Source organism: Scyliorhinus canicula, chromosome 9 (genome assembly GCF_902713615.1).
Source record: "Scyliorhinus canicula chromosome 9, sScyCan1.1, whole genome shotgun sequence".
In the NCBI taxonomy this organism is placed as follows: Eukaryota; Metazoa; Chordata; class Chondrichthyes; order Carcharhiniformes; family Scyliorhinidae; genus Scyliorhinus; species Scyliorhinus canicula.
Window position 1 is genome coordinate 77,249,161 of NC_052154.1, and position 15,444 is coordinate 77,264,604.

The following is a 15,444-nucleotide window of genomic DNA, read 5'->3' on the forward strand; positions in this document are numbered from 1 at the left end:
ATTTGGAATAAGCTCTGCAATCCAAAGTAAATGTACAAAATTTGCAGATCACACCAAATTTGGGGGTATAGTTAATATGCAGGAGGGCTGTGACAAAGACAATATTAATAACTTACAGGAATTGGCAAATTAATTTCAATGTAGATGTGGTGTATTTTTATAGAAGACCACACAACCCTTAAAAAAAAGGTGTGTTGAATTGGGATAGAGGACTAAGGGAGAGAGGAGCACAGATGAACAAATTACCAAAAGTACCAAGGCAGGCGAATATAGATATTAAAACGACAATGAAAACATTGGGGTTCAATTCTAGAGAGAGCATTGAAAGTCTGAAAAATCAGACATTAAATTTGCACAGAAGCTTGGTTAGGTCATGCTGCTATACTGTGCACAGTTTTGATCAGTAACAAAGGTATAGAAGAATTCAAAATTGTTCAAACAAATTTATTAGATGTTTGAATTGAAAGGTTGAACCCTTCAGCAATGGCTGCAGGTCTTTACTCTAGAAAAGGAAAGGCTGAGGGGTGATTTGATGGTGAACTTGAAAATTATCCGAGGATTGGATGAAGTAAATAATAATAATAATAATAATAATCTTTAGTGTCACTGCAATGAAGTTACTGTGAAAAGCTCCTAGTCGCCACATTCCGGTTCCTGTTCGGGTACACAGGGGGAGAATTCAGAATGTCCAATTCACCTAACAAGCACGCCTTTCAGGACTTGTTGGAGGAAACAGGAGCACCCGGAGGAAACCCACGCAGAAGCGGGGAGAACGTGCAGATTCCGCACAGTGACCCAAGCCGTGATTCGAACCCTGGCGCTGTGAAGCAACAGTGCTAACTACTGTGCTACCCATATTGTATATTTCCACTTGCGAAAAACTAGTGCCTATAAACATAATGGCCATTGGCGAATCCAATAAGGAATTCAAGAGAAACATCTTTCCTCTTTCTCCAAATAGTGGTTTGAATGTGCTGCCATAGGAAGTTGATGTGAACAGCACTAATGTATTTATTGGGACGGTAAAGAAATACATGAGGGAGAAAGGAATAGAAGGATATGTTAATCTTTTTTAAAAATTAATTAATGGGATATGGGCGTCCACCCATCCCCGAGGGCATTTAAGATTCAATCAGCAGGGCAGCATGGTAGCATAGTGGTTAGCACAGTTGCTTCACCGCTCCAGGGTCCAAAGATGTGCAGGCTAGGTGGATTGGCCATGCTAAATTGCCCCAAGTGTCCAAAAAACATGTTAAGTGGGCTTACTGGGTTACGGGGATAGGGGAGATATGTGGGCTTCAGTAAGGTGCTCTTTGTAAGGGCCGGTGCAGACCCAATGGATCGAATGGCCTCCTTCTGTGATTCTATGAAACAACCACATTGCTTGCTATGGGTCTGGAGTCACATGTAGGCCAGCCAATGACAACAGATTTCCTTCCCTAAAGGACATTAGTGAACCAGATGGGCTTTTACAACAATCAACAATGGTTTTGTGGTCATTAGACTTTTAATTCCAGATTTTTATTGAATTCAAATTCCACCATATGCCCTGGTGGGATTCAAACCCAGGTCCCCAGAGCATTACCCTGGGTCTCTGGATTACTAGCCAAGTGACAATATCACTACGACATTGCCTCCCCATAGTCTGAAGTCCTCCCCATATAGTCTGATGTAACGAGGTGGGAGGTTTGTACGGAGAATGAACACCAATATGGGTTAGTTGGGCTAAAAAGGGCCTGTTTCAGTGCTTAAAATTGAATGTATTTTCTACATGAAATGAAATGAAATGAAAATTGCTTATTGTCACGAGTAGGCTTCAATGAAGTTACTGTGAAAAGCCCCTAGTCGCCACATTCCGGCGCCTGTCCGGGGAGGCTGGTACGGGAATCGAACCGTGCTGCTGGCCTGCTTTAAAAGCCAGCGATTTAGCCTTGTGAGCTAAACCAGCCCCTATAGGAGGCCACTTTCCAGTTCTGAAATCAGGTACAATGGCATTTAAAATTTCCACATCAGAATACCTTTAAAGATTAACGGTGCTGCAGTTCTGCAATTCCAAGGACAAACACAAAAACTACTGAAAATCTGCAAACTTCAGGCATCACCACATTCCCAGGTCTATTGGCAACCTCCCAAAAAGTTATAATTATTACAGGTTTTTGCTCCTAAATCATCATCATAGAACAGGTAGGTCACATCATCTCCTGTTTGGCGAGACATGCAGTCTCCCAAAAGTCTCACCAAGCACACTTATTTGTGAGGGTATCCCAACTTGGAAGACCAGTTAATCATGGTGTGTAGTTTTGTGTTGGTGTGAGGTGACAAGTGAAACCTCAGTAGAATAAATAGCCAGTCATGTAACAATTAAAACTATTCATTAAAGACAAATACACATATAGGATTACTCTACTCTCACGCAAATGTAGAATGTAACCCATGTTACACAATGTATCTACGATACCTGAACTCCGATTTCTCCTGTGCCCCAACCAACATCTATATTGAATAACCAGCTATAGTTACCACACAATACAGGGGGTGATACTCAAATCCAGGAACCGCCATTTTCCTGGTCTAGCGAAGATATTTTAAAACTGCTGTTACAAAAGTTCTGTACTGCCTTGGCTCCAAGATTTAGCAGTTTGTTTGCTGTAATCTTGGCTTTTGGGCTTGGTGGCTGGAAACTGGCCTGCCTGCTTTCTGAGACTGCTAGGTGGTAACTGCCGCCACTGGCTTTCCAGGGTCTGGGCAATTTTACCATTGATGTTCTTTGATTATGCCTTCTGTGTATTCAGCTGTCTATTCCCACCAATTTCCTTCACTATACATTAATGTATGTATATCTCGGGGACCTTCCTTTATAATCTGTTTCTCCGTTTCTCCTCTTTAAACTATTCCCACTTGATTATCTCAACTGCCGTATGAAACCCATTACTGAGTGGTACATACCAATTGAGATTCTTTTGCATACTCCCTACTGCTGCCTCAGAGCAGATTCATGACAAAAGTTAATTGCCTACTAAGTTGATCTTTACTCTGTGACCATACATTTCCCTTACACTGCAGATGTGTGGCCATGCTTACACAAAAATATTTGGATACTGCAAATAGATTTGTTAACATTGCAAATATAAACCCCAGAAATGGTGCCATTTCAAAACTGCTCCAAGGATGAATCCATGCCTTCTCCCTTACACGCTGATGTTCAATTATTTTTGCCACCCTTGCTTGCTCCCTATATCTAGTTGGAAAAAATAGGATCAACTGCTATGACCTAAAGAGCTATTATTTTTGTAACTGTCCCAAGATGTCAGCCGTGTGCTATTCTCTGCAGGCTTATGTTCCGGAATCGACTTGGGTTTGATAAAATATTTGAAAAAGGTTCAAAATGCTAATAGGCCAGATAAAAGCATGCTTGATATCCTGCACGACTTCCTTAAGCTTCTCCTGTCAGCAAGGAGTACTTAACTATGGGAAAAAACTGCCAAAATTAGACATCAGGCATGATCTTAAATATCATGACACCATTTTTACCTGCATGTTCAGCACCTTGATTCCAGTTCCAGAATTTACCGCAGAGTTACATTCCCATGGGGTGATGTTGATGTGAAATGAATCATTGTTTTCACATTCTACTCTTTCATGTTGATGATCCCTTCAAACATCCTTGATTGCGAGGCAACATGCAAAATATTTTTCAATGGGCTTTCAACACAAGTTTCAGGTTCCATTTGACAATAAATGCTAGTGCCAATTGAAAGAAAATTGTTGCCGTACATAGTTACTTTGGGTTTTTATTCTCCTCTATTCCTTTCTTCTTTCCCTCCTACCCCCACTTCAAACCTTTCACATTTTGTTCCAGCAAAATAAACTTTACAACATAAAGAAAATCAATTACGGAACATTGCCCTCATTGGATAGCACATTTATAGCCAGAAGAGGAATGAACGGGTGACCACCAGGCAGTTAAGAACCTGGCGGGTACTGCAGGAGTCTCCAAATGCAACTCACTCCCAACCAATATTCAGTTCAGATTAATGGTGAGACTAACTGTTCCGCTGGAATGTGTTATAGATCCTAACCAGAACCCCAATCTTTGATCAAGATTCCTGACTAGAACCCATAATTTGCATTTCGTAAAACTGAAGAAATGCCACTGCACCACTGACCAGCAAACAGCTTTCATGGTAAAACAAACTTCAATTTAAACACAGAATTAAACATATTAGCAACAAAGAAATAGCTTACATTTAACAGTAAGAAGTCTTACAACACCAGGTTAAAGTCCAACAGGTTTGTTTTGAATCACTAGTTTTCGGAGCACAGCTCCTTTACTCACATGAATGAAGAGGCGGGTTCGAGAAACATATATATATATATATATATATAGACAAAGTCAATGATGCAAGACGATACTTTGAATGCGCGTCTTTGCAGGTAATTAAGACTTAACCAGAGCCCATGGCATTAATGTACAAAATCCAAGCAATTAAAACATCAACTTACATCTTCACAGAAGCGCTCGCGATCATCTCTGCAGGAAAAGTACAGGTGTCTGTCCAGGTGGAAATCATCTGAAGAGAGTTCAGCTACACGCAGGATGGCCTTCTTACAGTTATCAGAAATAATTTTATCTTCGCTCACCAAAGCCTTTTCCAAACAGGATACCACTTCTCCCTGTGAATGTGCATCCTGTTTTGAGAGAACAAACAATTTAGAAACGTTCCACACCCCACCAGGACAGCCAATTTGTCTTTGCTAATTACAGATCTTTGTCTACTAACTAGTCGCTAGACATATTTCAGTGCTGTTCCCAACTAAAACACACCTCCCCTGCCACATGGTCAAACAATGTTCATGAATAAAAATAAAATTACCCTATCACAGAGGTCTAACTTCAATTAAAACATATTAAAACTAATCCAATGTATTAAAATAATCAGTAAGCCCCTTGAACGCATCTCTTCATTCATTCAAACTCCTGTTAAAAGTTCTTACAGACAAGGGCACAAACTAGTTCAAGAACCAATTTGTCTTGCATTATATAGTCTTTTCCACGAACAAACAACAGTATACCGAGACAAGGTGATTCTCATTGTTCATGGCACTCTTCATTCATTCAAAATTCTTTGACAGCAGATTTTGAGAAAGATCTGCTCATCAAACACCCTCCCTGCCTAGTTCAATAATACCTGTACCCTTAAAGAGTCTACTTTCTGAAGATCACAGTACTAGGAGAGACACCAAATAGGATGCCATTCAACTACAGCCATACAGAAAAGCTTCATGATTGTGGATCCACTCAACAGGATTTTAATTTTCTGAGGCAGTATAATCTGTATTTGCCTTAACAAGCACATCGGTACACTAGTAGTTCCAATTCAATTTATCATCTACTTTGATATCTAAATACTTGTATGTGGTAACTATTTAAATGTTAACATGATGAATTTTCAGAGGAACAATATCAATAATTAGCTTTTTCCTAAACTCAAAATTAGTTCTTGTTTTCATTCCATTTAAGAGAACTCTCTCAACACCGTTTTATGAACTTCTCCGCCGAGCCCCTATACCTTTCCTTGTTATTCCTCATCAGACCCACAAGTACCATTTTATCCGTATATTTCAGGTTTATGTGTGCTCTGATCAACAATCGCTCGTGTAGAGGACGAAAAACAAAGGTGAAAATACACAGCCCCAAGATGATTCAGTGTTCGGTACCATGGGCTCCAAGTAAATCCTAGAAATTAACATCCACTAGGTCCTGTTATGAAATAAATCACTCATCCAAAAGTTGGAGTGGGACGGACATTAAGGGATTTTCAATTTCTCTAAGCTTGAATGGCATCAAAAGCTGAGGAGAAATCAACAAAGATAGCACAAACAAGTTGCCCAATGTATCCACGTACTATTGGATCAAATGGACCATGGTCAGAACAGCATTGTCCATTGACTTTATGAGGTTGATGAACAAACTGTAACTGATCAATGCACGGAACAAGTGGATCTAAAAGCACTTTCAGTCACCTGGGAAAATGAGACAAAGACCTAAAAATTGGCAGCATTCCCTGGTGGGTTTCCCCTTGATGATAATGAAAAGAGTTATTTATAGAAATTGAAAAATTAAGTATTTAATTTCAAGGAAATTTGTTAACACTCGCACTCAAATGGGCTAAATTTTAGTTCATCTTCAGCGTTTACATTGTGTGATATTAAAAAATGTGTGCACTACATTACTTTTTTTTTGTGCTGCGTGTGCTTAAAAGCTGTTACACATTTAATCAATAAAAATACCGGTCAGCATTAAATGGACCCATTCAGACAAGGAAGGTCCAAAATTCAATTCTTAGTCTGTATTGAGGGCACTCGATGGTCAGCCTCAATGCTCTCTGAAAATGGAGAGAAGAATACAGAACTAAAGCTGGAGTTATCACTCCTGAGTAAAATCAAGGTGGAACAGAAGTTGCACTGCACTTTAGGAAGGATGTGAAAACTTTAGAGAGGGTGCAGGAAAGATTTCTGTGAATGGTTCCAGAGATACATAGGTGGATTGATGAAGATGAGTTTGTTCTCCTTAAGGTTGAGATCACGCTTGCTGGATGTGTTCAAAATCATGAGTCAGTAGATAGAGAAATTGTTTCCAATGGCAGAGTCAAGAACTGGAGGTCACAGGTTTACGGTGATTGGAAAAAGAACCAATGGCAACATGAGGTTAGGAATGCACCGAGTATCAGAGAAACAGATTAAATTGCAGCTTTCAAAGGGAATTGAATAAGCCTCTAAGGAAAAAAGATTTGCAGGTTATATGGAAATGGTGGTGGAAGAGGGACAAGCTCAGTTACTGTTACAGAGAACAGAATGACTACAGCTCAAATGGCCTCCTGTGCTGTAACCGTTCTATGCTTCTCCACAGCAGGAAGTGATCTATTTAGTTCTAATCCTCAGAGAATACCATTAAAAAGTACCTGCATTTATTTTCTGACAAAAACAAACACTGCAAAAATAAACTGATATATCTTTGACTGTTTCCAACCTATTTTTTGATAAAATGGCAGATGTATTTTTATTCTGCAGTTGTGTCCAGGAACAATTGCCAACATAGAAAATAATTCAATTAGGAGGAAACAGATGTCATCAATCCCTTTAATCATTTTGCACCATCAGGGACAGCAATGTTTCCTGATCTTTGTAAAGATTTGAGGCTTTGGAGCATCACACCATCACTGCTGGGCACAGCAGGAGTTCTTAAGTAAAAGGAAATCAAATGTACACCCAACTGCCTTCGACCAAGGATTGCTCAAACCAATTGTCACTGCAAACAATACATTTGAACTGAAGGCATCTGGATCTGTGCTCCTTCCAACTTTTCTTGGGCTTGCCCTGCAGAAACAAACGCTCAACCTCTCACACCCCTCTAGCTAATATTATCATAAGTGGCCACCATGCAAATGTCTGTTTCACAATGTTCTCTACCTTCATCAGCATTCTCCTCCCCCCCCCCCCCCCCTTAATTTCATCTGTCTGTCCCCAGCATCTTCCTTTTTGTTCCTACAAAACAAACAGGCACAAACTTTGAAAAAATACAGAGAAAGAGGAAAACTAACCAACTGCCGCCTTCCTGAATGCTTGTTTGTCTAGTCTTAAGCATTCTGCGAGTAGCTGCCAACATTCAGTTAGTGCCATTTTGGTGAATTTGCCCCCAGTGGGACAATGCTAAAAGAACAAATCAGAGGTTTAGGGAGGGTGTGCGTGTGCGTGTGTGAGAACAGCCCCACGAAACATGGCTCACCTCCAGAAACTTCAATTTAGTTATTTTTAATCTGGAAATCAGCCATTAAGCCAATAAAACACTCTCTCACCCCCACCCGAACGAACAACCTCCCGAGGAAATGCCTTCAAGTCAACCAAGAAGCCGAAAAGAGTCAGGAGAGGAAGACCCAGGCGGCAAACATGAGGAGTGAAGCAGAGCAGGACATGGCAGACCAAGAAGGATCACCAACACAAATACCGGTCCAACAACTGACAGAACAGTGGGTGGAACTCCTAACACAACTCCTAAAACTTAGAGAGTCAATTAAGGAGGACCTCATGGTGACAGTGAAGGTGGCCATTGGAGAGGACGGTACAGCAGTTGGAGACCAAGGAGGCAAATGTGGGGGAACTAGAAAAAGCGGCACTGACCAGAGTGTTTGGATCGTGCCTCACTCGAGACAGAAGTGGCAAGGTTGGTGGTGGCCAACGGAACGATCAAGGGGAAGGTGGAACACCAGGAAAATATGTTGCGCCGCCATAACCTCAGGATTGTCAGGCTACCCGAAGACAGAAACCCATAAGAATACATAGCACAGTTGCAAGGGAAGCTGGTCAGCCGAGAAAGCTTAAGAAAGATTGTAGCCACCTGGGGTGGCCACTGCCCAACACAAAATGGAAGATTGCAAGGAATGCAGGGAAAATGGACATGTTGTAAAGCAAGCAGCTTGCAAAGCACTTGTATATTTGGACTGCTGCAGAAACCAGACAGTACTGTGAAAAGAAACCAGTTAACATACTAATGAGGCGATACCGGGCGATCCCCAGATACAATGAAAACAAGTTAAACACAGATCGATACATTGAATGGAAGGCCAGACCTTTCGGCGCCAAAGAAGCCCATAACAATAAGTCCCAAGAACCGCCCCAGTGACCGAGGAACTGCCGCATTATTGGGGGATTCAAACATATCGATTGGGAAGAGACCCAATCGATTCCAAGCAGGTAAGGGAGTCCGCCCAAAGGGGCACGGATCCCCTGGGACCTATAAAAGACAGGTCCCACACATGGTTCAGTCTTCTGATCCAGCCCTCCACTCTCTTTGACTAGCACTCCTCCGTGGACCAGCACCTCGACCAGCTTTTGCCAAGAAGACCTTGAATGAGAAAGAGGGGGGGGTTCGGACAGCAGCCGCCAGCAAGTAAGTGCCTCACAACGATCGCTACCAGAGATAGACACTCCTGACCCCTTTTAACTTATACCAACCTGAAGTCTGCAGACCAGAGCAGAGCATGAGGCCTTGTTCCCTGACCCAGCAGTTCCTTCGAGATAAGTATTAGTTTTTTTAGCGGTAGGAATAAGTTTAATCCTTTTAGCGTGTGCATGGGTAGTTAACCTCAGTTGTTTGGACTTACTAATTGGTGTATGGTTTTATTGCTTTGAACTTCACCTTGAAGCTTGTGGCGGTGTCTTAACGGCACCTGGCGACTCCAGAGCTAAGTAAAGAAACAGAGCCAAATTGAGTGTTAAGCACACTCACCCAGAACGACCAACAAGATCCCAGAGGTGGACGGGGCCCAAAGGTCACAACGAATGTGTCAAAACAGAAGAACCACCACGAACAATCATTGCGAAGCTCCACAGATTTCAGGATAAGAAGCAAATTTTGAACAGGACGAGGTGCACAGGGTCCTGCAAATGGGAAGGACATACAATTTGTGCATACCAAGACATCGGGGCCAACCTGGTCAGGTGCCAGACCAAGTTCAACAGGGTCAGGACGGCTCTATTTAAGAACAAAGTGCAGTTCAGAATGTGTACAGGGCAAGACTTTGGGTGATGTACAACAAGGAGTACTATTTTAACATGCTGGGAGAAGCAGACAAATTCATGCGGAAAAACGGGCTGGAAGGACACCAATAATGGACACATATGGGCCACTAATAATGTCTACTTCTCTGATCACGGATCCACAAATGGAACCTGTCGCGTAAAGAGGGATCTACAAAGGTGGGACTCACTCCCCCTTCTCCCTAGGAGAGTGCAGATGATCAAAGTGAACGTGCTGCCCAGAGTCCTCTTCCTGTTCAGATCCCTCTCTATTTTCATCCCCAAGGCCTTCTTTACTAAGTTAGACAAATTAATCATGGCATTTGTGTGGGGCAAAAACCTCCTCGGATCGCAAAAGCAACCTACAAAGGAGAAACACGGGGGGAGGGGCCTGCCGCTTCCGAACTTCCAACTCTGCCACCGAGCATCCACCACAGAGAGCGTAAGGGGATGGGTCAAGGAGCCGAAAACACAATGGGTAAAATGAAGGAGCTATCCTGTACGGGGAGATCCCTCGTGGCCACAGTCATGCTCCCATTCCTACCAGCCAAGTACTCAAAAAACCCAGTGGTGGTGGAACTTGGAGCATGGAACCAACTCAGGCACGACTACAGACTACCAGCAAAGTCCATCATGACACCCATATGCAAGAACCATATATTTATCCACACGACATTAGACACTTCCTTTAAAGTTGGAGACAGGACAAGGAGACACTGATGGTAGGGAACCCATACATGGATGGCAGGATAACCCCTTTAGGGCAACTGACGCACAAGTTACAGCTCCCAAAGGGGAATGCATTGCAATATATACAACTAAGGAACTTCCTCCACAAGGAGCCAGCAACGTTCCCCAGCTACCAGGACCTTCTGGACAGACTTCTAATTAGGGGAATTAGGGGACGGCAACTGCGCTGACATGTATGGACGACTACTGGAGGAGATACAGTCACCCCACTGGACGAGACAGGGAGGAAGAACTAGGCATGTAGGTAGGGGAAAGACTTTGGATCGAAATGCTGCATAGGATGAACTTCACTTTCCATTAGCAAGTCTGAGCCTAATGCAGTTAAGGTAGTGCCCTTGCGCAAGAAATAAAAAGTTAAAAGGCATGGTACAGTAAATAATTAGGAAGCTCATGGTATGTTAACGTTTATGTCTAAATAATATTGCCCATGTGCGAAGAATGAAGGTTCAGCAGATTGATTCCTGGGATGAAAGGGTTGAGCAATGAAGTCTGGAGGTCAGATGAAAGGTGATCTCTGAAAGATACAAAGATTCAGAGGGGGTTTGACATGGTAAATGCTGAGACGCTGATTCTCTTAGCTGGGTGTCTCTAGAACCAGGGGCTGTAGTCTCACGATAACAGGAAAGATATTTAGGACTACGATGAAAGAAGGCGTTTTCCAGGGCTGCACAGCTGTGCAATTCTTTATCCCAAATTGCTGTGGATGCTCATTAGAGTGTCTTGAAGGCAGAGATCAATTGTACTTTTTTGACACTGATGTAATCAAGTATATGAAGATCATCCAGGCAAATTAAGAGCCAAGGTAAAATATCAGTCATGATCTTACTAAATAACACAGTAGGCTCAAGGGACTGCTCCTATTTCTTATATTCTTATATAGGAACGATTCTAAGTTTAGCCAAATCACTTAATTGACACAGTGGGCAGCTGGATCCTGGAAAAAAAAATCCATGCCTGTAAAGTAGGCAACAATAAAGTTTGAACCATACTCTCAAAGAATCATTCTCAATTCTTGCTTCACAGACCAGAGAACACACAACCTTGAAGATACCAAAGGCGCAGGAGTGTACAAGAGAATTTGAGGTTGAGACCACAATGCAGTCCTTCAAGAATCAGCTCAAACACAATCACAGGCAGAGACCTAGGGTTGATCAATCCTTCTCATCGGTTCATAGTTTGGTTTCAGGACAGCTGATGAGGAGCATGGATCAAAGGTTGAAAGATTTCCAATCTATCTGTTTTCAGATAAATTGGCACCACTGAAGTCGTATTTCATCTTTACCATGCCTATAAAGAACTATTTACTTGGTATCAGACTACTCATTACCATGCCTACAATGGCAGCCCCAAGCGACTAATTACAGTTCATATACTAATGGCACAGCCTTGTGCACCAGCTTTGATGTTGCACAGCAGAAATTAAATTTGATATTAGAGCAAGCAATTAAAACCATTTTCAGTTCATCAGCCACTCTAATTGGCTATAATTAGATTTGTGCCTATTGCTGAAGAGTTGTGGTTTCAAAGGGTACCTCCCCAATTAATGGCTGGAGTTTCTTAACAGCTGGTATTTCCCTATGGAAAATCTTAACTGCTCTTTTAACTTGGTATAATCAGTGCATTTATATAGGAAGATGCAAAGACAACACATTTTGAAAAGCATATAAGACACAATTCGGGAGGAGAAATTGGTCCCAAATGCTGGCCTGTGAAAGGGGAGAAGGAATTGTATTGTGGCACAAAGGTATGAGCATTCAACACAGATCAGTTTATAGGATCTTTCTGACATGCTGACAAGGTTTATTGATTAATATTTACAAAGCAAAATGTAATACGCCAGCAGACATTCAGGACTTTGAACAGCTAGTAAAGTTGGAGTTTGGCAATGGTTGCAGCTTTAAATTATATATTTCAATTTTTTTTTCTGCTGGACTTTAGGTATTAAAGTATCCCTCATCTGACAAAAAAATGATTCCAAACAAAGGTCTGACATGGCACTAGCCAAAAATGTTTATATATTTGTCACATGGTTCCATTTTTGTTCTAATTCAACAGCCGCTCCTAAAAAACATTCAATTTCCACATTCAATTTCAGTCCATTGGCAACAACTCGTACGCTAAAAAAAATTACGAATCTGCATTTGAAAACTAGCAACCAAGCTTTATTCAATGTCACTTTTTTCCCAATTAAGGGTCAATTCAGCATGGCTAATCCATCTATTCTGCACATCTTTTTGCGTTGTGGGGATGAGATCCACATAGACACGCGGAGAATGTACAAACTCCACACAGACAGTGACCCAGGGCCGGGATCTAACCTGGGACCTCAGCGCAGTGAGGCAGCAGTGCTGTGTTTTACTCACCACCAAGCAGATTGTCCGTGACAACCATCCATTTTATAAAACATTTGTACTCCATGATACCAACAATTTGTAATGTTATAACACTTTTAATGATGTAAAATGTCCCACGGCACTTCTCAAGAGCGTTATAAAGCAAAACTTGACACCAAGTCACATGAGGGGGCATCAGGGCAATGACTGAAAACTTAGTTAGTAGGATCCTGATCTTGTACGGTAGAAACGACATAGAGACTTCCGGTGTGCACCATGGAGTGAGTGGTCACACAGAGGCAGCTCCTGCCCACGGTTACAGAAAAGAGCTTTTTTTTTTAAGCAACACGGGTTGGAATTTCGATGAAAAGGCGTAGGTGAATGTTGGAGGAGTACTTTCCCCCAGGAATGGTATGTTTCTTGGTTATCAGACCCTCAGAAACAGTGCAAGATTTGGCTGAAGCAGCAGCAGACAAAAGCCTCTGCAAGCATGCAGGCGGGGGAAGGGCCAGCTTAGAGGCCTCAAGCTGACTTGAGGGCCTTTATGAAAGCTGAATTCTAGCAGAAGTGGGAAGAACTGTGAAAAGATCTCACCAAGGCCATTGAAGAAGCGGGGACGGACTTCCGGTTGTGGTGATGCGGAGCTAAGCTGCACGTTCGGTGGCACCCGCTATTTTCGGACTTTGGGGCTCTTTTAAGGGGCCGTAGTGGTGCTGTTTGGACTTTTGCCCGTGTGGGAACACTCCTTCTCAGATTCTCCACCGGTGGATGGCCTGGACTAGGAGTGGAGCGGTCAGAAAATCGGCTTTGGAGCAGAAAAAGGTGCGAGGCAGGAAAGGCAAGATGGCGGCGGGCGGGGAAGCAGCAGCGTGGCAGCAGTGGGCACGGGAGCAGCAGGAGCTGCTTCAACGCTCCTTTAGGGAGCTGAAGGCAGAGATTCTGGAGCCGTTAAGGCCTCCCTGGACAAGCTCATGGCGACCCAGACGGCTCAGGGTGCGGAGATCCGAGAGCTTCGACAAAAGGCCTCTGAGAGCGAGGATGAACTTCTGGGCCTGGCAATGAAGGTGGAGTTGCACGAGGCGCTCCATAAGAAGTGGTCAGCGAGGCTGGAGGAGATGGAGAACCGAGCCCGTTGGAAGAACCTGCGGATTCTGGGCCTCCCAGAGGGGCTGGAAGGTTCGGATTTGGGGGCCTATGTGGCTATGATGCTGAACACGCTAATGGGTGCAAGGTCATTCCAGGGACCCTTAGAGCTGTAGGATGCCCATCAGGTGCTGCTGAGGAAACCCAGGCAAATGAGCCACCTCGGGCGGTGCTGGTCCGTTTTCACCGCTTCGTCGACCGCGAGTGTGTGCTGTGTTGGGCGATGGAGAGGAGTAGCAAGTGGGAGAATACGGTGATCAGGATCTACCAGGACTGGAGTGTGGAGGTGGCGAAGAGAAGGGCTGGTTTTAACCGGGCGAAGGCAGTGCTCCAGAAGAAAGGGGTCAAGTTTGGCCTGCTACAGCCAGCACGCCTGTGGGTCACTAATAAAGACCGCCAGCTATATTTCGACTCCCCAGAGGAGGCCTGGTCTTTTGTCCAGGCAGAAAAGCTGGACTTGAACTGAGGACTGGGGGCTGGGGAACGTTGTACACAGCCCGGAGGTTTTGTCCTCCTTGGTATCCTTTCGTTTTATCGGTTCTGTTGGATGATGTTGGTTTTTTGCCGTTCTGCTCTTTTTTTGCTTTTTGGGACTGTTATCCGTTTACTTGGGCGTTTATTTTGTTTGGATTTTTATTTTCCTTCACCGGTTGGGAGGTTGGGTGGGGTTCGCGGTCCTGTTGGGTCATGTGCCCGCCTTTTCCCGCGTTTTGGGTCCCGGGGAGGAGGAGGAAAGCACGGGCTTTGTTTCCCTGCGCTAGAGGAGTAGTGGGCGGGACCGTCACGGGGGGGGGGTTTGTTGCAATGGGGAGGGTCTTTGGGGTGGCGGGAGCAGCCTGGGTCAGCAGGAGAAGGCTGGCTTACGGAAGTACAATAGAAGGGGTTACACAGTTTAGGGGGGCCCTAGCTTTGGGGGGGGGGGGGGGGGGGGGGGGGGGGGGGGTACCGGGTTGCTGCTGAAGTGGCGAAGGAGCTGGAGCAGGTAGAGGGGGTCGGGATGGGGGTTTGCCGCTGTGGGGAACGGGCTGAGCGGGGGGCGTGGGCACGTGGCGGATTACGGAAGGGTGATGGCTAGTCGACGGGGGGGTAGGTGGTCACCTGATCCGGCTGATCACCTGGAATGTGAGAGGACTGAATGAGCCGGTTAAACGGGCCCGCGTGTTCGCGCACCTGAAGGAGCTGAAGGCGGATGTGGCCATGCTTCAGGAGACGCACCTGAAGGTGGTGGATCAGGTTTGATTGAGGAAGGGATGGGTAAGCCAGGTGTTTCATTCGGGGCTGGATGCAAAAAATCGGGGGGGTGGCGATGCTGGTGGGGAAGAGGGTGTCGTTCGAGGCGTCGAATGTGGTGGCAGACAGTGGCGGGAGGTATGCGATGGTGAGTGGCAAGCTGCAAGGGGAGCGGGTGGTGCTGGTCAATGTATACACCCCGAATTGGGACGATGCAGGTTTCATGCGGCGCATGTTGGCCCGGATTCCAGATATGGAGGTGGGAGGCCTGATAATGGAAGGGGATTTCAACACGGTGCTGGATCCGCCACTGGATCGATCCAGTTCCAGGACGGGTAGGAGGCCTGAGGCGGCTAAGGTGTTGAGGGGGTTTATGGACCAGATGGGAGGGGTGGACCCATGGAGGTTTGCG

General features: G+C 44.4%; 1 protein-coding gene across 3 annotated transcripts in view; it reads right to left on the bottom strand.

Annotated features, from left to right (window-relative positions):
• The window catches only part of LOC119971440 (Golgi apparatus protein 1-like), a 167,878-nt gene that overhangs the window by 73,557 nt on the left and 78,877 nt on the right, over positions 1-15,444 (bottom strand). For all 3 annotated transcript variants that reach the window (XM_038806975.1, XM_038806974.1, XM_038806973.1), the window contains exon 5: positions 4,504-4,689. In XM_038806975.1, coding sequence (XP_038662903.1) covers positions 4,504-4,689 — 186 coding nt within the window. The remainder of the gene's footprint in view (positions 1-4,503; positions 4,690-15,444) is intronic.